The sequence below is a fragment of the Carya illinoinensis genome, chromosome 5 (genome assembly GCF_018687715.1).
Source record: "Carya illinoinensis cultivar Pawnee chromosome 5, C.illinoinensisPawnee_v1, whole genome shotgun sequence".
NCBI classification, from domain to species: domain Eukaryota; kingdom Viridiplantae; phylum Streptophyta; class Magnoliopsida; order Fagales; family Juglandaceae; genus Carya; species Carya illinoinensis.
The window spans coordinates 10,181,818-10,206,488 of NC_056756.1; the positions used below are offsets into that span (position 1 = coordinate 10,181,818).

Genomic DNA, 24,671 nt, shown 5'->3' on the forward strand with positions numbered 1-24,671 from the left:
AAAAGAAGAATGGAAGTGGGCAGGAGCTGCGGGATGGATCATTTAGGCTCTTGGATATGGTCAGCATAGCCAAAGATATCCGGTTTCGAAGAAAACAATGTCTGCATGTACTTCAATCAATTATGCACATAAGATGGCGGAGTGAAATTGGGCTTGCAAGTCAGGTAAACAAACGCTTGGCCTCCAGGAAGGGGGTGGAAAAGACTCCTTGTAACCAGTTTAGCACGCTGAGAGAGGTGGATGCTGTCAGTAGTCTTACTCTCTGATTCCCAGTTTTCCTTTATACTAGACCAAGGTGTAACGATCCAAGGAAGCTGAGCTTATGATCCAAAAGCAATTTTTGAAGTTAGAATTAGAGCTCCTTAAAATCGTAAAGGTCAAGAAATTCTCCCTCCCAGACAACGTGGGATCCAATTCACCAGCTTTTCCATTCACACTTAGCTAAAATTGGCTTTTGAGATAATTCGTAATGATTCGAGGAAAGCCCATGCTACATTTGGGTTCGTACTTCAAAAATACTAGTCAGAATTATAAATGGAATCCCTTCGAATCAATATGAAGGCCAAGAAATTTCTACTCCTAGGCAATGGAGATTTCATTCACCAAGCTCCCATTAACTAACCTCCCACAAATGTGAGGCGTTCCACAAGTCATGTTGAAGCTATGTGGTCATTCATTTCAAATCATCTGTACAAAGAGTAGCATGAAAGGAAGGAAGCAGGAACTAACACAGATGAATTTTCGAAGTCCAGTTGCAATCCATCAATTGTCACAGGACAAGCAAATATGATGACATTCTGAACAATGCACTGAACTATCAGGAAAAATCGTATTCGTGCATCCAAGATACCAACGAAGTAGAATGCCCGTTCAGGTGTTTGATAGAAGCCAGAGTTTCTCTTCTTAACATCCTTAACCACTTGCTGAAAAAATTTTAGATGCAGTTCTAGGATTTAGATGTTCATGCTTGTCAATGGATAAGACAGACAGACGTAACTTCATAAAATATTTGATAAGGTCTTCTACAAAATTCTGCACAGATATACTTACTTTTTTCCGTAGCATTCATATTTAAGTTTCATGAGATTAAGATAAAAAAAAAAAAAAAAAAAAGTTCACATCGAAACAATCAGTCTAAGAAGGATAATTCAGAAAAAAAAAAAAAAAAAAAAAAAAACCAAACAAACACAACAGAGATTAAAGACAAAACAAAAGCTCAGATCGAATGATATTGAATTCTTGGTGATTTTATAATAAATTAACCTTTGTTGATGTGAAAACGAAAAAAAAAAAAAAAACTAAAATAAATCATTTCACAACGAGAGTATCTTTTCTTTGTAAACTATCAGGCCACACGGGACTTCATGCAATTTAATTGAATATCATATCTGTTTGTATTTTGGTGGGCAGTCTGATTAATCTAACCTGCCTATTAGTCAGCCTCATAAGCTGATACCATTTTCTGTACCGTGGAAACGCATGGCATAGTCATGTATGCAGATCTTGCTTGCTGCCTGCACAGCAATTATGTTAAAGGACTACAACACTTATTAGACTATTACCAACACATTACTTGATTACCTAATGGTGTCTCTGAGTGCAATTGTTAATTGTGCATGTGTGGGCAAGAGCAAATGTAGCCCTCATGGGTAGGCAGGCCAGGCAGGAAATGGCTACTGCCCCTGTTCTTGTATCACTAGAGATGGCCTAACACCATTCATGCGATTAATATATTATAGCTACCCGCCAATTGTGAAATATGTTATATCGTATTTCATCATGACTACTTCTTGTTTCAACCAATAATGGGCCACATGAAGACTTTATGCAATTCAAATCAGTATCGCATCTGTTAGGGAGACAGACTGATTAATCTATCCTGCTCTAGCCAGCCTCATAGGCTTATATACTCTTTTTCTATATTTCATGGAAATATGTGGCATATTCTTTTACTAGACCATGCCATTTGCTTGCACAGAAATGAAGTTCAGGGCCTGCTCCACTGTATCAATTATTAGTCAAAAAATGGAGTCTGTCATTGTACTTCTGTGCACTTCGATGGGAACATTGGAACCTGATTGAACAACCCTTGCTAGTTGCTGCTTAGATGAATTATACTTGTAAATATAAAACCTTCGAAGTCATGATTCAGCAAACAATTTCTTAAGCTTGAGTATAATATATTTCATTACTTATAGCAGTTCTGGACATGGTACAGATACTTTAATCGTGCATGTGTAAGCAAGAGCAATGTATCCCTCATAGGGAGGCAGGCCAAGCTGGACAGATGGCTATTGTCACCGTTCTTGTATCAGTGGAGACGGTCTAACACCATTCATGCGTTGAATGTATCATAGCCATTGTGAATATCTTATGTTATGATACAGAAATTGAAAATTATCGACAATGAGTTGGAGACCTAGTGATGAGGAGACATTTCTTAAACAATACTGACATGGTGGTTACAATTCAATCGAAATCATGTTGTTACTAACAATTTGCACGAGGATGAGATTCCTCTTGTCTCCCTCTCCCTGAAATATATAACGAGCAGATGCCAAGGAAGGAAGGCAGATTGCTTGGCTAATTCACTCTGACAAAAGATAGGTCTTATCTTTTCTGAGAAAGGAAAAATGGATTCCTCTGCTTCAAACCCAAAAACCTCTTACCATGCTCGCTCTAACAGCTTGCCTTCAAGACCACACCCTCTCATTGCACAAGTCAATGAACATCTATGCAGATTGAGGGCTTCTGAAGGTACTTCATCATCATCATCTATGAGCCACAACATAGTTGGCCTTCAAGATTTGCATGATTGCGGGGACAAGTTGCTTCTGTTGCCACTCAGTACACAATCTTTAGCCCAGCAGCAGCATGAGAAATGGGTGAACGAGCTATTAGATGGATCTCTTCGGCTCCTGGATTTGTGTAACACTGCCAAGGATGCTTTGTCGCAAACAAAGGAATGTACACAAGAACTTCAATCTATTATGCGAAGAAGACGAGGAGAAAGTATGCTTGGGAGTGAGGTTCGGAAATTCTTGAACTCTAGGAAGGTGGTGAAGAAGGCAATCAACAAGGCCTTGGGGAACTTGAAGGGTGCAAAAGACAAATGCACCTTCTCTCCCTCCGAGGCAGAGAATGAGGCTGTGGCCTTGTTTAGCATCTTGAGAGAGGCGGAAGCTTTCACTGTTACCGTGTTCGAGTCTTTGCTGTCCTTTATATCTGGACGAAACGCACAATCAAAGCCATGCAGATGGTCTTTGGTTTCCAAGCTAATGCGCAGCAAAAGGGTTGCTTGTGAGGAAGAAGAAACACATGCAAACGAGTTCAGCAAGGTGGATGCAGCCTTACTTTCAGTTTTCATGACAAGTAAATTTGATAACAAGCATGTTGAGAACTTGCAAAATAAGCTCGAACAGTTGGAGATGTGCACGCAAGATTTTGAAGATGGACTTGAGTGCCTGTTTAGGCGTTTGATCAAAACCAGAGTTTCTCTTCTCAACGTCCTTAACCACTAGATACTAGCTCTTCATACTTGTACATGAAACCGATGAAAGGAATATACATGTTTATCTCTTCAATACAAAATTCAGTGCCTGTTGCATAAATTATCGACCCTTATTACTCCTTTTCACTTGAAAATGAAACCAATGTTCCATACATATGCAATTTTCCAGTTTCCGATTCTCAGTCATAGACCATGCATGAAATCGCCACAGGAGACAGGAAAGAACAGCCAAAGGAAATAACTATACACGTTAAATTATCTAGATGATAAAATCAATTGAAAGTTGATTTTTCCAACATTTAAAATGAAAATTCTTAGCAGTCGTGGACAAGATGAGCAATGGACATTGGTAGAAGGTTGGACCAGATTAAGAGATAGCAAAGCCTGACCACTGAACAGCAGTTGACCCCAAAATTTACATGTTTTAGTAATCATGAAAATTAGCTGTGCTAACTCATAATGCAGTAAACACAGTTTGGAATTCGTCTGTTCTTTTTTTCTTTTCTTTTTTAAGTAATTTTAAATTTACACCAAAGCTGTCAAGATTCGATTTGTCTTTATTGACACTATTACCACGCTACACGTACACAAAAATTATTGACAAAAATAAACTAATGACATTCGCATCCGTGTATGCGTAATGGAGACAACTGACTGGATTAGCACGCTCCCTTGCTAATCTTAGATTGTTTTCCCACATCATGGAGGAGAGACATGGCCACCTCTTGAAAGAATCTGGGTTCTACACGATGCTCACGTTGACAATGGCTGCTAGCCCGTTTCTTATAGGCCTGAACCATACGGGCTTGTGTCTGCATTTCGCCCAATTGTTTCAGCCAAGTGGGCTCAGACGTGCATAATGGAATACATGAAAATTTTCATTTTACACCTTCATATGATTATCACCCTTTTTAAAGAGATTTGGTATATCAAATTACTTATCTTTTTTTCAATTTACACCTGGTGGTTCAATGTTCTTTTCAAAAGAAAGCCACCATGTCTTTGCGTCTCTCATAGGGTGGCTCGACCTATTCCATTCAAGGGGCATCTGCTAGTGCTAAGAGCCACCCCATGGCGACTTTTGTGGTGGTCATCGGTGGCCATTTTTAAGATTTTTTATTTTCAATTTAATTTTATTAATACTTTGTTTGCATTAAAAATTAAAGGAGGGCATTTTATTAATATCTTGTTCGACCATCATCATAGTCAATCATCATCTATATTTAAATAGGAGTAAAATATAATGGAAAGGAAGACCAGTTAAGCTGGCAAAATCATATGGATGGGTTATGGTCTTTATTTTGAACACTTTGTAAAGTATATAGGGTTGGTATACATATAATAATGAGGTGCGTGTAGGGTTATCCAAGTGCAGGGCACCAAAACCTAATTTTCAAGTCAAAGCCAGGGGTCTCTGGTCTGTGTTGGTGCACGTCCCTTTCCCTCTGTCGGAGTTTGGGCAAAATACGCAAACCTTCCGGGGAGGTTTTTTTTTTTTTTTTTTAAATGAAGAGGACGCCACCTCCACCTTTATTATCGAAATCTGTCATTTATGTGGGAGGAAAATCATAACCAGTGAAACAAATGAGAGAAATGACCAACAAAACAAAAAAGAAAAGGCCTAGAAGGTGGGTGCCGTGGACTGATTTCATGGGATATTCTCACTTTCCTTGAGCATATCCTGCTTTCTTTAACAGGTCATTAAGTGCAAGTGACATTTTTTTTTTTTTTCTAACAAACATGTCAGTGTCTTGATGTGGACAAATTGCGTTATGGTATTGAGGATTTGGAGGCTTATTATGAATATCATATGCATGAAGAATAACCTTTTACATGTCTCTTAGTAAATCTTCTGGCCATTGAATGAATATATGCTTGCAGCATCATAAATGGTATGATCTGCTGTAAGCTGTTTGTTATATTATGTGGCTCGTACAGAGTGGAACATATATTCAGAGAAAGGACGCTGATGCAGAAGCGAGGGGACTGAGCGGAGCGGAACGACTGGGATTAGTAAAATGTATCTGATGTAATCCTAATTTCATATGGTAAAATTTCAGCCACCGCTCGCTTATGATGAATGTAGTCACGTTGTCGAACTATATTAAATCTCTATGTTCTTTTACTTTTTCTTTTTCATAAAATTCATCATAATTACCGCACGTTTTCACAACACTGTTAAAAGGCAAGATAACTTAAAAAGGACTCGATCGAAGAACAAACCTGGGATGGTATTACTTACAGGGTGATGTGCATACTTTTTTTACGTAAATCTATCGTCTGTATGGTTAACACCACATTTGATCTGTATTGAAATGTTGGCTTTAATTTAAGATCATGTCCAGTCTTACACGCTCTGGAGTCGTGTATGAATGTATGGCAAACAATGTTTAATATTTAATAAGCAATCATGTACAGTACATGAAATGGAGATAGTCAAAGCCGCCCTATGCCTTTCTTTTTAACCTTTACTTTGGATTACTGGATAAGGATGAGAAGCTGAAATCAGCCATCGTTATTGAATAAAGTCCAAAAGAATTAAAGTGAAACAAACAAAACTCTATCCGGAGTAATGCTCACCCTCAGTACCCAATATATATACACCAACATATTCACCCTCCCCAAACATAAACCAAAACATAAACAAACCAGAAAATGATGTTTGCCCTGGCAATTCTCTGTTTATGGCTGTCTTCATTTCAAAGAGGCTTAGCTGAGCAGTGTGGAAGGCAGGCAGGAGGTGCTCTATGCCCAGGTGGGCAGTGCTGCAGCCAATTTGGCTGGTGCGGCACCTCCCCTGACTACTGCACCAACGGTTGCCAAAGCCAATGCAGTGGTGGTAGTGGAGGTGAAGGGGACGTAGGCAGTCTCATCTCAAGGAATCAATTTGATCAGTTGCTGAAGCATCGCAACGATGGCGGCTGCCCGGCCAAGGGCTTCTACACCTACGATGCATTCATAAGCGCTACAAAGTCCTTTCCTGCCTTTGCTACCACTGGGGACACTGCCACCCGTAAAAGAGAGATTGCTGCTTTCTTAGGCCAAACTTCCCATGAAACTACAGGTTAGTTAGTTAGTTCATACCTGGCTATGAAGTTTCATCATATTGTTACCAAAAATTAACAAAGTGTCCGATCCGGAGATGACATGAAACCTTGATGCCGATGATCACTAAAACATTATTAATACTGTCCGAATTCATGATAAGAATATTTGTAATATAGTATCTATGTAGATTCCTGAGTTGTTCAGAGAATTAACCTGTGTTGTGATATGTATATGTAGGGGGATGGGCAAGCGCTCCAGATGGCCCATACTCTTGGGGATATTGCTATCTTAGGGAACAAAACCCTGGATCCTACTGTGCTTCCGATCCAAATAATCCTTGTGCTCCTGGAAGGCAATATTATGGCCGAGGTCCTATCCAAATTTCATGGTCAGTACATCACCTTTACAATTACATTATCTATATGACTTTTTGTCTTTCAATTATAATTATTTTTTGTGATGTACACAAAATTGTCATTATTCAGGAACTACAACTATGGGAGGTGTGGAAGAGCCATAGGAGTGGACCTATTGAACAACCCTGACCTTGTGGCCACCGACCCAGTAATCTCATTCAAAACAGCACTCTGGTTCTGGATGACTCCACAGTCCCCAAAGCCGTCGTGCCACGATGTTATCACCGGAAGATGGAACCCATCTGGTGCTGACAAGTCGGCCGGTCGGGTTCTGGGATATGGTGTAATCACAAACATCATCAATGGTGGACTGGAGTGTGGTAAAGGGTGGAATTCTAAGGTTGAGGATCGCATTGGGTTCTATAAGAGGTATTGTGACATACTTGGGGTTGGATATGGTAACAACCTTGACTGCTACAGCCAGAGGTCCTTTGGGAATGGACTATTGATGGACACCATGTAGATGCTCTAGATAACTTTGGGACTGTGTGCTTCAGAATAATTGATCATTTGGTCAATGGGGAAGGTTGATCCTTTGGTTTTTGGTATTATAAAGTTGGCATATGTAACTTTCTCATGTAATTATCTCTTGTGAAATGAGAGAATACAAATAATTACTGAAAAAAATGGGTACAACAATTATTTTATTTAAAAACCTGTTATGAGTTACCTGCCAAATGCCAATTGTGATTTACTATCCTAAAAAGAAGTGGTAGCTGCCGTCATGAATGTGTAAGTACTGTAGAATTATTTAAAAAAAAATTATTAAATATGAAATTTATATAAAAAAAAATTTATTTTTTAATAATAATTTTTTTTTTTAAAATGACTATATGGTAATTACACGCTTATATTAAATGAGTATTACTCTTTGAAAGTGAATCTTTTTCATCTAAATCCATACTAATAAAAAGTTAAATACAATAACCCTCCAAAATCAAATGTTTCAAAAATCATTCCTAATGAAATAAACTGTTTTTATTTTTTTCGAAAATCCAACAGGTGCCTATATTGAATAGCAATTAATCTGTACAATACTGTTTCTTCAAAGCTGAAGGCATTATTTGCATCAGTCCACACTTTTTCACCCTAACAAATGTGCTACATTATTTACTTCTCTACAAGTAAAACAATTGCTCCAGTTTTGATGATTTTCAAACATCAACAAACAGACTTCGCACATCTTCAATCACAACCCCACAACCAGTATTAATAATCTCTCTACCGTTTGCAGCCATAACTATCCCCCTTGAATCACCTTCAAACCTCAAATATGACTAGCTCTTGACACAAGATCACTGCCCTTCTTAGTGCACAAGTTCAGCTACAGCAGGTCTGGTTTATGTTTAGAAAGAAGCAATCAACTCACCATCACTATCTTATAAATATTCTCAACACTAATTAATATGCTCTAAAATCTTACAAATCTATATATATATATATATACACACATTACACTTATATTTATTTTCTAATCATGTCACGTGTCATCTATTCTAATTATCACATAACAACTCTACGTGGTATTTATTATGATAATTTAAACCTAAAATAAATTATAACTAAAAGAAATTGGAAGAAGGGTTAGAACCCAATATAATTAATAATTTTAGTGGGTCATTAGCTTAAGAATATGCTTATATTCTAATTAAAACTACTATTGTGCTCACTTATCTTATATTCGCACGCCCTTAATAACTGTGACTTTTTCACTATTCTGTTTAGTTGTGTAGTTTACATAAAATGAGATGAGATGAGATATAATTTTTTAATATTAATTTTGTATTAAAATTAAAAAAAATTGAATTATTTATTATATTTTATATAAAAATTTAAAAAGATTATAATCATTAAATTAGATAAAATAAAATAATTTAATTTTTGGTAAGCAATCGGCGCACAAGAATCACCATTCATCCCCTATCTCGATGAGTCCTCTCAAAGAGAGAGAAAAAAAAAATTCTATTTACAGTCCCGTTCGGGGACTGCCATGCAGACCTCACTTAAACAAAACGATTCGTTTCATGTAAGTGAGGAAATAACCCTGGCCCCTTTGATTGAAGAAAAAGTCTATTTGCACCCGGCAATGCGTACCCCCTGCGTACACGTCCCTCCACGTGTGCAAATGAAACGGTGTGTTTCGTATACACCAGTTCTCCCCCCCTTCCGATAATAACGAAGCTCCATTCTCTCCTTGTTACAAAACCCAATACTGATTTTACACATAATAACTGCTTCTCTCACTGAAGCTTCTCTCTCTCTGAGATCAAGCTTTATCATCTCCTTCCCGAAGCTGTGACGCCCCCAAATTCCGTTTGGGATTGGACGGACATTTGAAGCGTCGAGACATGCAACACAAGGTTACCTGCCCCCGTTCATGACATATAAGATGCAATAATCCTAACATGCATCTAACATTATGCAATATTCGCAGCGGATAATTTTTTTCTTTAGCAATACTATGCACCAAACTGAAAATATCCTAATACTTAAAACATACTTCATACATAAAGATCCATTGAATAACTAAGATCACAGCACTATTCCAAAATAGTTATGATCCAAAAGTACTAGAGATGCAACTCCATTGTACAAGTAGTAATTTAACTACTATATTAACATTAACGACGCACCGTCGTTCAGTCGACTGTGTCTAGTTGGTCAGCTCCTGATCCTCCTTCAGGTCCTGTAACAAGATCTACCATACGGGGGGAATGGTAGTTGGGATTACCACAGTGAGATTTGATTACAAATCTCAGCAAGTTAACAAAAAACTTTCATACAGACTAATGATGCATGGATGACAGTAAAAGCATAAATGCATAATCAAATTCATAAGTAATTAAAGCATAACTTAGTGTACAACATAGAATAATTGACATAGCTTAAATTGAATCATGAAGTGAACTTGACTTAGCATGAACTTGCTCTGAAACTTGAATTAACATGAAAAATACATACTCCACAGTTGTTGTGGCCCCATGTATTCTACGTGTAAATACATACTCCACAGTTGTTGTGGCCCATGTATTCTTCACAAACTTGACTTAACATTAAAAATACATACTCCACAGTTGTTGTGGCCCTATGTATTCTACACAAACTTGACTTAACATGAAAAATACATACTCCACAGTTGTTGTGGCCCCATGTATTTTACGCATCACATTTGTAGTTAAATACATACTCCACAGTTGTTGTGGCCCCATGTATTCTACACAACTTGACTTAACATTTAAAAATACATACTCCACAATTGTTGTGGCCCCATGTATTCTACATAAACTTGACTTAACATGAAAAATACATACTCCACAGTTGTTGTGGCCCCATGTATTTTACGCATCACATTTGTAGTTAAATACATACTCTACAGTTGTTGTGACCCCATGTATTCTACACAACTTGACTTAACATTTAAAAATACATACTCCACAATTGTTGTGGCCCCATGTATTCTACACAAACTGAATATACTCAAGATGAAACGTGACTGGAATATGAAAGGACTGAAGCCCTGACGTAACATAACGTGACTTGAACATAATTTGAAATACATAACCAACTTGAGATAGTAACATTTCGTAACATGGCATAACATATAACATACAACATATTTAGCATGACATATTTGTAATGTATAGTAATACATGACAGAATATATTGTGTAACAGATAAAAATTGATGACAGAATAAATTCTGTATAATAGACAATTACATGATAACTTGGCATGGCATGACATATATGATAACATACATACATACACTGTAATTCTTTTACTTAACACACATACACAGTAGACTGCTAGTAAGTTGAAAGCTAACTTACCTCGATCTCCGCGTTTCTTATAAAACCTCAAGCGCGATCACGAGGAACTGTAATTAGTGATTCTAAAAGTTAGTACTAAATCACTAATAATTTGAAATATGGAAAAATACTAACTTAAAGAGTAAAATTTCCATTTTACTTCTTACATGTAGGAAAATGACCGTTTTACCCATAACTTAAGAATTTTGCATACTAACTCCAAAAGTCACCAAAATTTACATGCCTCATGTAAATTTTATCCTCAACTCAAATATCAATCTAGAAAAATTTAAAACTAATCACAACTATTAAAACTCCATAGGGCCGAAATTCTCATATGCTATTTCTATTGATTTTTGTTTCCAACTTGTTTTGATCAACCTTTTGATCTATGACTTATAAATATGTGATCTTCAAACCAAACCATCACATGGTTTAAAAAGATGTCCTAAAACATATATAAGCTTCTAATTCAAGATCACATGGTTAAAAATTAACCAAAACATAAATTTAGCCAAGAACATCCACACTTTGGCTTATCTGAATATCTCTTTGCATAAAATTTCATATATTTGAAACTAACATCAAATATCTTCAAAATAATAATATAACATGTATATAAGATGCTTAGGATCCTCCAATAAAATTATCAAAGTCATTAGAATAGGTTTAGACCACCAAAGAGTTAAACTTTCTCAAAATAGAAACTGTTTTTCTTCTTCCAGTTTCTAAGTTTCTAAATCTAAGCAAATATTTCATCAAAACCTTCAATCATGCAAAAATCCTCAACCAATAGTCATATATACATGTTAACAATACTCCATAAAAATTTCGGACCAATATCTATCCATTAGCTTGGTCAAAAACTCCAAACTATAACATATTCTCCAGTTTATCTCCCAGAATGACCTTTCTATAGTTTACACAATATTTGACTGACCAAATGATCTTCAAATGGGGCAAATAAGATATCCATGTAAACTAGACTCAAAAAGGAACAACTTATATGAAGGAGACTGTATGATAAAACACTTACAACAGCTTCGAAATGGGCATGCAAAAGAACTCCTAAAAGCTGTCCGAGAGAGAATGTTTGATATTCTTTTAAAGAAACGTGTAAATGAAGATAAGTTCGTGGGTGATGGCTGGAGATGCTTATGGAAGAGATAAGGGAGATGATAAGGCTGGAGTTGAGAGTTGAGTGTGGTTTTCTCCTACCCAAAATATCTATAAAATATTATCTCAAAATATTCTATCCAATAATATCTATAAAAATCAACTCAATATATTTTCCAAATGTGGAGTAGACTTGGAAGAGTAAGGTGGATAAAATCTTTCTATGTGTATTTTAAATCTCTATTCTTAAGATATTTTCCAAATGTGTATTTTGCTTAGGTGTCATGATCTCACACCTTGATTTCCTTCACAATTCCATCTAATGGTTTCTCTTTGTGCCAAGTATCTAATACTATTCATTATGTGTGGTTAAGATCTTGCCAAGTGTCCAAATAAAATATCACTATCCTAATTTGGACATTTCACACTATGATTTTAAAAATACTACGCTCAGTACATTTACCGAGGTTACTATTCACTCCAAAAATAAACGTAATAAACTTAGTACTGAAAAATTCTAAATATTCAATTAAGCCTAGTGGTGTAGACTATAATGTATTCTGACACTTTTAACTATCTCAAATAATTAAAATTGCATTTCTGGCACCATAGTGAGTGATAACACTAACTATGTTGACAGGCTAAAATTTATGCGATTAGTCGATTCGTGTAAACTTACAGAGTTTTCACGAGGTTCCTAAAGTCAATAGAAATTCCTTAATTGAATTTCTAGCGGGCTGTTACAGAAGCTGTCTGGGTTTTTTTAGTCAAGTTTGATGAATTTTTATTTCAATTCTGGTTGGAAAGAGACCCATTTTGATTTTGTTCAGCTTTTTATTTTCCTTACCTGCTCTGTAAATGGTGGAAAGGATGCCAGCGATGGGAAGTGGAGAAGAAGAGCACTGCGACGTCGATGGTGGAAAGAGACCGTAGCAAAAACTTGAATCTATTTGGAAAGAGACCCAGTTTGTTGCTTTTCCGTCGATGGTGGAGGAGGTTGTCCCGTTGGAGGAGTCGTCGTCGATGGGCATAGCACAGAGAGGAAAAAAAATTTGCGATTGAGGAAGATTTGATACTTGGAACGTTTGCTGCTTTCCGTCGATGGTGGAGTAGGTCGTCCCGTTGGAGGAGTCGTCATCGATGGGCACAGCACAGAGAGGAAAAAAAATTTTGCAGTCGTGTATTTCCCCCTTTCGTCATCCTGCCTTCCCGATTCTGAACCCAATCTCCCGTCAAACGAAGAGACCCTAACATTCGCCATTGAACTTTGTAACGCCCTCACGACACTGCCGGGTCCACCAACCTTTTTCCTTTCGTCTGTGCAATCCAAGCTCCTACTCATACAATTCGCTTGCCTTAATCGCGCAGGCTATCGCTGCTGATCCGTCCCCAGCCTCGAGTTTTCAGTCTTATCGACAGCTCTGGCCGGTGTCGTCGCCTTCCTCCTCTCCGGAGTACCCTTCCTCACGCTCGGCAATGGAGACGGCGCAGGCTTCGCCTTGCTGACTTGGAGCGATAACGATTCACCCTGAAACGACACCGATAAGCTCCTCGCCGAAGTGAACAATAGCTTTTGAGCCGCGGACACTTCACCATTGCCGCTCCCAGGTCTCGAGTCCAGAGAACTGGGCTGAGGAGTGGCCGTCCTCCTCCTCTCCACTGACTGTGAACGTTTAGCCAAAGACGATACCAAAGGCATCGGCGTCATCGTAGTCGTCCGAGAAACCAACGGCGATGGACATCGTCAGGAATTAGAAGTCGAAGAAGGCGTAGAAGTAGAAGAAGAGGAAGAGGACATGTAGCGAGAGGTGACTTGTTGAGATTTCGACCGGCGATGGGGAGAGACTGCATCCTCAAAAATTTACAGTTTTTGAGGAGGCACCCCTCGAGTCAGTTTTTTTTTTTTTAATTATTATTTATTATATCGGCTGACGTGGTATTATTATTTATTATACCACGTCAGCCGATTCCGCAACAGGTACCCATCGCCGGGTACCTGTAGCAGTCCACTTGATTGAATAAGCCCCTTCGCACGGCTGATTCTCCAAGCCAGTTCGCCGCTCGCAGCCCCCTTCGATTTTCCAAGCCAGTTCGCGGCTCGCCGTTTGCCATTCGCCGTTCGCCGTCGCCCCTTCGAACAACTGGGACTCCCTTCGACGTTGCCCCTTCTCCTTCGCCATCGCCCCTTCGAACGACTGAGAAGAGCACTGCCTCGTCGTCTCGCCTTCGCTGTCGCCCCTTCTACTTCGGCCCGAAACTCCCTTTGCCTTCGTCGTCTCTGCTACCTTCAACATTGCTGTAGTCCGCCATCAACAAGGTATGAGCATATGCCAATGAGTTTGAAATTTATGGAATAAATTGATTTATGCCAATGAGCTTGAAATTTATGGAATAAATTGATTTATGTTAGGAACCTGTTGAGAATTTTTGTAATGTAACAAGGAAACGAATGGAAGATGGAATGATGTTTGCTGTAATACAAATGACAGAATCCTGGAAGATGTTTGTAAGAATCTAAGACTATTTGTCCGGTGGACTCAGCTGTACAAGAGCTAAGCTCTTGTATCATTAGACTGAATCCAAACTTGCTTCCATTCCAGACCAAGTGAAGTCGCTCGAAATTCCTCTAGCGTAACTCTTTGATTTGTTGACATGAATCACTTGAGTTTGTAGAAGTTGTTGGTGATGTGGTTCTTTTGGCAGTATACTCAGAAATATTGTTGGAAGTTCTTCCATTCCAGACCAAGTGAAGTTGTTGGAGAAATTCACAATGGATGCTTGATTTCTTCTGGTTCATAATCGTGATCCAACTACCAAGTGATCAAATATCACCACCTTATTCCATATCTTATTTTGGACAAAATTCTATTCTTTGAACCCTCTATTCCATAGAAATTATTTATGCACCCATAATGATTTGAAAAAAACAAAAAAAAAAAGCATCCAGAACAACCACCCAGAACGATTGTGAATCAAAGTCTAAAAAGCTACCAGATTGATTAAATATTTACATAATGGCTGGTATACGAAACAGCGCCGTTTAATATATCCTGTATATTCATCACAGTGGAGATTCCCTTCCTGAGCCATAACCTATATAAGTCTCTCAGTCTGCAGCTCTCAACTCCTCTCTTGCTTTTTGATTTATTCTGATTGACGTTTGATTTCTCTGCATTAAATTGATATCGTTTAGGCGGATTCTCGGTTGATTTCTTCGATTGGCTTGATCTTGGCCGAGGGTAAATCTCTCTCTCTCTCTCTCTCTCTCTCTCTCTCTCTCTCTCTCTCTCTCTCTCTCTCTCTCTCTCTCTCTCTCTATATATATATATATATATATATTTATAGATGGAGACTTGGGAGTAGATCTCTCTCCGATTTCGTGATGGGTGTCTTCGCATGCATGATGCTTTCCTAGGAAAACCCCTCAAAATGTATTGAAGAATTTTCCAAATACCACCAGCTGGTGGATTCTTGCACATCTAAAAAACTGAAGGCCTTTGTTTTATGGCCCGATTGGTTTTGGTTTTTTGATGAGCTTCATGTCAGAGATGTCAAAATCATTTTGATTTGGTTTGGGATGACACATTTTTTTCAGTTAATGCCTTCAATTGTCTGTTAAGATGTGAAAGTGATTCAGTGCTTTGAAAAATATGTATTTTTTGGTCTGGGAACTAAAAGCATGTCACTGTGGTCTCTACTAAAGGCCTGTTATTTCTTACGATTTTTCCGTTTTAAAACCTTTTAGGGCTAGAAATTGTCGTTGCTTAGTTTTTAAATGTTGCTGTTTCTCCTTTGAATGATTTCAAACAATGGAAATATACTGTTGGATCTTTACCAAGATCGTGGTGACTGTCTATACAATTTTCATTTTCTTTTTTCTGAGAATAGTTAATTTTATGTTGGGGAGGTTAAGCCTTTTCATTTGTATATCTTTAAGTGAACTATTTGTGTTTTTTTTTTTCTCCAGGAAAGTCTTAGGCTGCTTAAGCAACCTAGATGTACCAGAGACTCCATGGGTTTAGAAATTGATACTCTCAAGGAGAGGTTAGCATCCATGCTTGGTCAGCTCCAAACAGAGTGTGGCATTCTTGAACGAATGGCATACAAGAACAAGAACCAGCATCGCCGTTGTTCGTATTTCCAGTATATTTTGAAGGTTCTTATTCTTTACTTTCCTTTAAAGATGCTTACACTTTTTCAGTTTCTGCTAATGAAAAGACTAAAAAAGAGAAGGTATTTGTTACTAGTATGTGCTAAATATGCAAAAATCTCACTTCAAGTTTGTCAAATAGCCTTAAATCGGCCAAATTCACCTGTGGGTAGCATATAATGAGTTTTTTTTCCCCCTACTTTAGCAGCCAAAGAGAGCACTGGATTCTTCTTGTTATGGAATTCTTATTGATTTGTGCACTTTTCCTTACTTCTTTTGTGATATTAGGTTAGGAGGGATCTAAGGCTTCTGAAATCAACTAAATTGGAGGAGTTAGTAGATTCTTGCTTTTTGGTTATCACTGGAAAGAGACCTAAACAAAAGGTGCACCTTTTAGAAAGGTAAAATTTCCGTTGTCTTATATTAGACCTCTAATTAATAGGTGGGTTGTATCATGAGTATCATGAGCTTGCAAATACTTTGATTAGTGTTTATTTCCTGTGAAACACAATGCATGTATATGTAACTGTATATTATGGTTGTCTTCACCTTAGAATTGGGATTGCTGTCAAAAAACTATAGGCAAGACCCAATGTGGTACGCTTTCCGCGAAGCCTTAGTTTTTTTATGCTTCTGCTAAACCGTAGTTTTTTAATGCCTTTCCTACTAGGGAAATGGTATTTTTAGTGTACTGAAACTAAATCAGCATCATGTATTTGGGAGTTCCTTTTGAATTTGGTACATGGCAAGAAAATGTCCATAAATGCTCATACGGATTTTGATGAGCATGTATGAATGTTGGCTCTGGTAAGGATAAGCACAATAGTTCATTGATGAGAAACACAATACATATCTTAAATTGCAAACAATTAAACATAATGGAATTGTCTGCATATAAGAGAGCATTATCAGGTGACAAATAGGGTTGAGGTTCTGATCACAGTCATGATGGCTTCTGTACTTTTATTAACGGTGGTTAAAGAGAGGGACGAAAGTTGGACACTTTCCATTTTAAAGAAGAGTGATGCTTTAGAGATGGAGGTCTAAGGCATGGATGCATAGGGTTGGGTTTTACCATGTAGAGATAAAATCTGTTGGATGTAGATTAGGTTTAAAAATCTTAAAAGCACTTGTCCTATATTGTTTTGCCTACTCCTTGGCCTACTATCTACCTTCCTATCCCTGTGCTATTATATAAACCGGAACGAACAAAATTAATCCAATTTGTTAGTATTGTAACTGGATCAAAGCACCTTCTCTACCATCTGAACTGTAATTGTCTTTTTAGATTATTATGGCATCTTAAAATCAGTTTTAGTTTTGGGAATAAAAAGATGAGCTTTGACTCTTTCTATCTAGATATGTCGTGCATGACCTCATTTCCCAATATTTATGAGATAACCTTATCTTTATATGGGCTATATGGTTAGTTTCCACTTATTGATTCATTTTGTCCCAGTTTAAAGAGGAGAAAATGTGATGGTGGAAAACATAATTTCATGGAGCGACTTCTGGGAGCTGCACGACTACTCTCACTGGTACGGTCATGCTTTTCTCTTATGCTTACCTTCGTCTTTGCCCACCTTGGCTACTGAAGTTATTACTCGTTCTCATTGCTGCCTTTTCTATTCCAAGGTTGTTTTGACTAACGTGGACATCTCTCTCTCTCTCTCTCTCTCTCTCTCTCTCTCTCTCTCTCTCTCTCTCTCTCTCTCTCTCTCTCTCTCTCTCGTATTTAAGCTACTGAAGTAGAGATTTCATCCAGATGTTTTTTCCTCATCTATACTAAAGTACCCAACTGATTGTTGGCTTTTGGTTCGGAAAGATCTTAATATTTTCATTCTTTTGAACCATTTAAGATGTGCATTTTACATTCAACCCATGTTTCAGGCCTGGTCAACTTAATTAATTATGGTGTCTTATAGAATTCTTGATAGGGAAAATAACTGTTTTAATTTCCACAGTGACAAAATCAACTAAGCTTATATTACAACTCAGTTTTGGCTCCATGGCTATCAGGAGGCAATCATGTTGAATAATGCTACTACAGATTCACGTTGCCATTAACTTATCAAAAAAAGATTTGTGTTGCCATTAACCATTTGATTTGGCTGCTGGCATCAAGGAGCAGTTTTGTGTGGATTTCTTGAATTTGGTAATCATATCTGCCTTGTTTCTCATGCAGATTGTTGAGCCAATGTTGATGGCAGCTGCGTATCCTATTTATTGGTTAAAAGTTACTTATCCATATTGTTTATAAGATGGACTATTCGTTTTTGAAAGTTGTCCTTTTTCCGTAGACATGTTAGAGCTTTTGGCTGTACGTCAACTCCTATGACTCCTTATGTTCAGTTATTAAGCATCTACACAAACACAAAATTTCCCTTCCTTTTAGTTGTCGCAAAAGAGAAATATTTACATTTCTTATATTTTAGCACCTTTTCTTGTGCTGCTGTTATGTAGATGTACTCAGTGGATTTAAAACTTGCCAACAGATTATTTGCCAGTTAATGCAAGAACAGTTTTTAAGCCTTTTTTAAAATAGATTTTCAGAACTTGCTTCATGTGATTATCTTTTTTTTTTTTATCAAACAAGCAAAAAGGTATCATTTTTATCCTTGACTACTCTGCAGTGAGATATCTATCTTGCTTGCTCGATCCTTTTTCACGGGATTTTCTATGACCATGTTGGCTCTGCTCGCACGCCTTCGAGTTTTGGTTCAGCAAGTACGTATGTTACGGGTCTTGTTCTTAAACTGTTTGAGAGTTGACATTTGCACTTTTAAATTCTCAGTTAGTTTTAGGCATATCACCTCGTTGATCCTGTTTATCTATGTAACAATCTCATCTTGAATAACCATATTCCTGGAGGATGAAATTTGGATTGTTTTTTATTAGTAAATTTGGATATTATATGAGAAGAATAAAGTTATAGATGTATGGCATGGTTACAGAGATTATTTACCAGCAGCATTTAGAAATTGAAATAATTTGAACAAGCTTTGGTTTCAGGCAACAATCTCACCTGCCCAACTAACAAAGGGTATCTATTATTTTGCGCATAAACGTTAGCAATCTGCAGAAAAGATGGTAGTCTCCTTGTGACTGTCCTTTAGGAATAAGTATATAAACGCTTATATTGATGTTTTAGCATTGTGGAGTCTTGACCTCTCATATTTGTATTGGAGCTGCCTGCTATCAGTATGGAACTAAGCTACGTCTTCCAATTAAACTTCTATTTATGTTCCTTGTACAGATACTACATGATGTAGTTTCAATATTCAACATGGTTTCTTCTATCTCCCAGAAGAAGCAATCTGTAAAGATAAACCAGGAAGGAATTGAGGTTGGTCTACACCTCTTAATTCCTTTGGTCAATTTCTCTTTTCAATGCCTTTTTAGTTATAAGAGTTTTTATAAGTTACTTTTTCTTGTCCTGCTATGACCCGTTCAGGTCTTCAGGGAGTTTTATCCTACCAATGAGGAAGTTGTTACCTTAGAGTGTGTATGGAAATCAGATAAGTTTGTATTACTTGAGAGGATGTGTAAGAGCAATACTGGAAGCCCAGATGAGGATCTTACAGAAGATGCATCTCTGGGAGCATCAGCTGTAAAGTATCAAAGTGTTGAGTCTTTTCTTGGAGGTAAGCATTTCTCATGGTTTTCTTCTGATTGTCAACACACCCCCTCCCCAAACACCACCTCCACTCGGATCATTCACTTTTTCTTCATTCTTTCTTTTCTTTAAAAGCCAGCTTCGGTTGTAATTGCATGTTTCCTACATCTTACTGCTTATGGAGCAAGAATATCCCTCCTTCATTCACATGTTTCTTTACACCATATGCTTTAATGTAATAAGTTTTAAGATTGCTTACTATTTTGTGCAAGTCAACAGTAAACAGTGGCTTTTTCTGCTATTGATCGGCTGAAATGTGGCCTGCTTGCATAGTTTTTCATTTGTTGCATTAGAATTAATACTTTTAAATCGGAGATAAAGACAAGTAATCTCCATATGATGAACCGTAATGACTTTTATTGCCAAGAGTGACTTCATCTATCAGAGTAAAAATGTGTAGAGTACAAGCGTCAAAGGAACCCCTTATCCCAGGGTTTAGGATACATTGAAGTGCATTACGATGTGCTTGATTGAGTACATTATGATGCATATAAACTGTGTACCATTATTAAGGAGTCTTGATGCTTTTACTTTCTAGCAACTCCTGAATGTCTCTTTTGTAGGTGATGAACTTGTTCCCAAGAAGGTGGATTCAGACCAAATGGGTGAAAAAGGTCCATCTCAGGCGGTGAGGACTGATTTGCTCGCAAGCCCTCCCATGGAGAGTGACAATAGGAAGGCAGTTGAAGATTGTAGGGAAGTCGGAAATGGTTCAGGAACTGCAGCTACACCTTGCAAGAAACTCCTGCAGGAAGTGAGTATGCTCACAGCCTCAAAGCGCTCTCCAAGTTCAAACACTTCGATACTCAAATCCGGGTCAAGAAAAGTAGCATTCGTCTCTGTGAAAAATCCTCCAGCATTAACGGCTAATGTGAAAAATCTGCCAGTACCTGGCTTTAAAGGTGAGGACAACGCAGATCCATTTTTCAGCTTGCTCATTGATGGAAATGTGAAGGATAGTCTCCTCTAGTTACTAATCCTTTGAATATGATTTTTTTTTTCTTTTTAATGATAGTCTCGTCGATAATATAATTTTCATATAATTCTTCGACTTCTCTCATCCATTCAATAGGAAAATTTATAGGTGAATTATCCTGAAACTCATATAAATGTCTGTTCCGGATAAAAGCCCCTAAAATTGTAACCAATGAATTATTTTTAAAAACCCCTGAATTAAAAAAAAAAAAAAAAAAAGAAAAAAAAAAGAAAAGAAAACAATTGAGACAGACAACATAGAGAAAGGGCACAATGTTTTTGAATTCCATGTGTATAGTTAAGTGATTTATGGTGAATCTCCCTCGATCGGTGGATTTCCTTGTCTCTTCGCACTCCATATCATTCTTGTTTTCTTAACAACAAGATAAGATGATACTTGAGTTTGACCTTTTAACTTTCTTAGGGGGTGACATGCCGCGTGAAGTTCTTTAAACTTCAGCCATAATTTTCGATCCAACGACTTAGGTTTTGTAACCTCAACATACAATTTAATAACTACAATGAATTTAGGAGAGACCTAGAACTCTCTATGCAAAATCTGAATTAAGCATTACGGTTAGAATTTTAAACTTCACCATGAAGTTAGTTAATTCATAGAGAAATGTCAATAAATTATAAAAATTTACTTGTCAAATTATCGTGATTTGATATAATATATTAGATTGTTACCTCTATTTTTTTTTTAATTATGATTATAAAGTAAATATGATGTGAGGCATTAAATCCTATTAGTTTGTAATTTTTTTATTTCTAAGATTTTTTTAGACGGCACTTTCTCACCATATGCAAAAAGAGTTTACGCCTTTCACGCTTTAGGCATCCCTTTGTACATTACCTTTTATGCATGTACTGATTCCATATATTAATTTATGAGACAACTTTAAGGTTCGCAGCATTTTTATTCTCTATGACGGAGGGTCAAATCAATGCTGGAATTTTGTTTTGTTGAAATCTCTCAAAAATAGAACCAGTCAACCATTAATATCAGAAAGAGCAACTTACTTTATTTTTTATTTAAAAAAAAGTAAAATACATCAAATCAAAATTAAAATTAAAATAAATATTTTTAAAAGATTATTTTATTTTAAGATTGTAGACAAATTGTAAATGAGTAGTTGTTTTATTATTTCTCTATCAACAGCACAAAAGCTAGCTTTAGTACATCACAGAGTTCGAAAATGGGCTTTTAATTTCTAAGATTCAAATATACAACGAACAAAGTAAGGGTCCATACAAGCTTTTTCCTACAACGCCAACAAAAAAACAATACAAAGTAAGTTAAAAAAATAAAAACGAAGAACAAACAAACAAACAAACAAAGATGGGAAGCCCCTTTCTCCGAACCCATCTGTTTGGTAGAATCCGTTCCCATCTTTGGCACTTGAATTAAAGATCAGTCGATGAAGCAGTAGGTTTCATTACCATATAGCCTAATTTCTTGGCTTCCCTTAGTTTTCCATTTGTTTTTAAAATTTAAGAGAATCTATTCTCGAAAGTGAAACTGTTCTTTAATCAGAACAGAAAGCGCTCTTTGGAATGATGAAACCAAGTCATGGCCAACCACCTGAGGAGTAAACAAACACTCATCCAGAATTCCCTTTAATCGAGCAGGGATTGGCCCATAAGCTACTAATTCATGCACAAATTTATCTACATGGCCTAAGTTTATTGTATTCTGGGCATGATGAACGTGAAGAAATTAGAAGTTCAGAATGTTGGCGTAAGGGGTCAGGTTTTGAAGCCAAGGACTGTTTAACTGAGTCCAAAATTGATCTTGGGTCCAGTCCATGGTCGATTTGGGAACTTGAAGCTCTGGCAACTTGTCCTTCCCTAGTGGCAAGTGCAGGGATGTGGAACATCCTCTACTTTCAATTGGTATTCCATGCTTTGTGTCTTCTTCTGCTTCTTTCTTGAAGACAATGTTGTGCACAGGCATTGGTGGTACAAACTGATCCTCCTGTGGAGTTAGAAATGAGATGGTTTCAAGTGATGATGATGGTGGAGATGAATAAGGGGAAGCATGAAAGTTCTTCATCTCTTCCTCCATTGCTGCCCTTTGCTCTAGGACTTTCAAAGAAGTGGCCTTCCTGTATATCTTGCACAGTACTATGTCCTGCATTTCAAAACAGAGACATTAGGAAGGACCATAGTGTGGAGTTATTGAATTAGTTGGGTGAGAATAACTTTAAGGAAAATACTAAGCTCACAGATAATTTCTACCGACCGAAATTTTTTATTTATTATTTTTATTTAGTGATTAAGTAAATATTTTTAAATGAATATGTAATTTTTTTATTTTTAAAAAATATCTAAATAATTTTAAAAAATAGTGAAAGAAAAAAAAAATAAAGATTTGTAGTGATCGGTAAAACTTTTCTGTAAAAAAATTCTGTGGAGGTAGCAACGTCCATAACTTAATACCACTGTGATTTCAATTACTAAACTACTACTGACTTTTATTTACCTACCAGTAGAGGGACCTACTCTAAAAATAGAATATTGTAAACACTAGGATTTTCATTTGCAGTGCTTAGGAATGTGGCCCAAGTGTTATTGGGTCCCAATAATAATTTATTGGAAGGGCACTTATAAAAGGTGTACATGAACTCAATGGATAATAGACTTGGTATTAATAATCTCTCAACCTAGTTCCATCTAAACATTTTCATGGAAACTTCCCAGATAGCTTTTAATTCACACCAACAGATAGTGATTCTTGAAAGAGATATTTTCTTGGAATTTAGTGTCCGTGGACTTGAGAAAACTCCTTTTCAAGTACTACATTTTCTGAAACAAGCAAAGCCCTCGATTCTTTCTCGGAAAATATTGGCTGGGGAAGCAATTTTCCTATTCATTGGCCAAAACTACAACTTTGGTTTCAAAACTGAAGAATCGACAAGTCTAAACTTTCTACGACGAAAAGGTTGGCTCGCTAACCTTTGGTAACGGAGATGAATCAGGCAGGCGATACTCGTTCATCACCCAGTCGGTCTTGTTTCCTCTAGGTGCTCTTCCTTTATAGAAAACAAGGGTCTTCCTTAAGCCAATAATCCGTTTCGGATCCGATATGGTCACGATTCTCCGGTCAGAACCTGTGGCTTTCCAAAACCCAGTTTCAGTTGTCCGGTTAGGCCTCCCACCACTACCATGCTTCCTGTCCCTCGGCACAAAGAAGTACCACTCTCTTTCACCGATCCTCGCCAGCCCTTTTTTACAAAAACCATGACAAATATTCAGCATCATAAGCATAATCATATATTACTCGTACTGAAATTTGAAACAAAACTAATTAAGCAAAGTAGGAAAGTGCAGAAAACAATATATATAAATAGGTACCAGGCAAATCCCAAGGGTCATGATGATAGATGTTGAGAAAGCCGATTATATCAAAACGCAATCTTTTTCCAAACACCATGTTCTTGAGGTAGAAGTCGAGAAGTTCTTCTTCTGTAGGGTGAAATCGGAAGCCCGGAAGTTCAAGTTCTGGTGTCATTTCATCTATGGCAGTGGCTGTCATTCTGGTTAAGTAACTAGATATTGCTGCAGTACTTGCTCTTCACTATTCTTGTTTAAGGTTGTGTGTGAACTGTGAAGGTTTTTTTTTTTTGCTTTTTTTCTCCTACGTAGATACACGGAACACTCTGTAAGAATATTTATAACAATACTGCGGGGGACAATGAATCTGTGTTTGTGATTTATAAGGATGGCTGATAAAGAAGGTTGTGACCAAGTCGTCGAAGTTGTGGGGGCAGGGAAGTCCTTTTAAAAAAATGTTTCGAGACTTGGGGTCCGTCAGTGGTGGAACCCACACGGCATTGCAAAAAGTCACCAGAGACTGAATTGTGAGTCTGTGACAAAGACGCAAATCTTTTATGCACTCGGCATGAAATTTTTTTTCCTTGTCAGTTTTGGACTCTTACCTGGAAATTCCAGACAACTCGGGGATTTTT

The 24,671-nt window shown here is 37.2% G+C and overlaps 4 protein-coding genes and 1 long non-coding RNA gene across 6 annotated transcripts; 3 read left to right on the top strand and 2 right to left on the bottom strand.

Moving 5' to 3' along the window:
* The first annotated feature begins 1,870 nt into the window (after positions 1-1,870).
* Positions 1,871-3,658, top strand: LOC122311782. The gene has a single exon (XM_043126456.1). It carries the CDS (start codon positions 2,634-2,636, stop codon positions 3,519-3,521), a length of 888 nt encoding a protein of 295 aa, XP_042982390.1. The 5' UTR covers positions 1,871-2,633; the 3' UTR covers positions 3,522-3,658.
* A 2,468-nt stretch (positions 3,659-6,126) lies between these two features.
* Positions 6,127-7,727, top strand: LOC122311781 (endochitinase 2-like). Its single transcript, XM_043126455.1, has 3 exons — positions 6,127-6,575; positions 6,797-6,947; positions 7,045-7,727. The coding sequence occupies exons 1-3, from the start codon at positions 6,167-6,169 to the stop codon at positions 7,436-7,438; spliced, it is 954 nt and encodes a 317-aa protein (XP_042982389.1). The 5' UTR covers positions 6,127-6,166; the 3' UTR covers positions 7,439-7,727.
* Positions 6,260-6,908, bottom strand: LOC122311783. The gene is made up of 2 exons (XR_006242861.1): positions 6,773-6,908; positions 6,260-6,665 (listed from the first exon to the last, which is right to left on the bottom strand). It is a non-coding gene; the product is annotated as an uncharacterized LOC122311783 (long non-coding RNA).
* A 6,147-nt stretch (positions 7,728-13,874) lies between the features above and the next one.
* On the top strand, positions 13,875-20,777 carry LOC122311526. 2 transcript variants are annotated; one of them, XM_043126114.1, is made up of 10 exons: positions 13,875-14,216; positions 15,093-15,138; positions 15,867-16,055; positions 16,338-16,450; positions 17,509-17,587; positions 18,235-18,263; positions 18,683-18,776; positions 19,306-19,395; positions 19,504-19,693; positions 20,289-20,777. In XM_043126114.1, exons 3-10 carry the CDS (start codon positions 15,912-15,914, stop codon positions 20,693-20,695), a joined length of 1,146 nt encoding a protein of 381 aa, XP_042982048.1. In that variant the 5' UTR covers positions 13,875-14,216; positions 15,093-15,138; positions 15,867-15,911; the 3' UTR covers positions 20,696-20,777. The 2 variants fall into 2 exon arrangements, with proteins under 2 accessions (XP_042982048.1, XP_042982046.1); XM_043126112.1 differs by lacking the exon at positions 15,093-15,138.
* A 1,043-nt stretch (positions 20,778-21,820) lies between these two features.
* On the bottom strand, positions 21,821-24,403 carry LOC122308822 (NAC domain-containing protein 6-like). Its single transcript, XM_043122071.1, has 3 exons — positions 24,058-24,403; positions 23,659-23,927; positions 21,821-22,834 (listed from the first exon to the last, which is right to left on the bottom strand). The coding sequence occupies exons 1-3, from the start codon at positions 24,236-24,238 to the stop codon at positions 22,421-22,423; spliced, it is 864 nt and encodes a 287-aa protein (XP_042978005.1). The 5' UTR covers positions 24,239-24,403; the 3' UTR covers positions 21,821-22,420.
* Between the last annotated feature and the right edge of the window lie 268 nt (positions 24,404-24,671).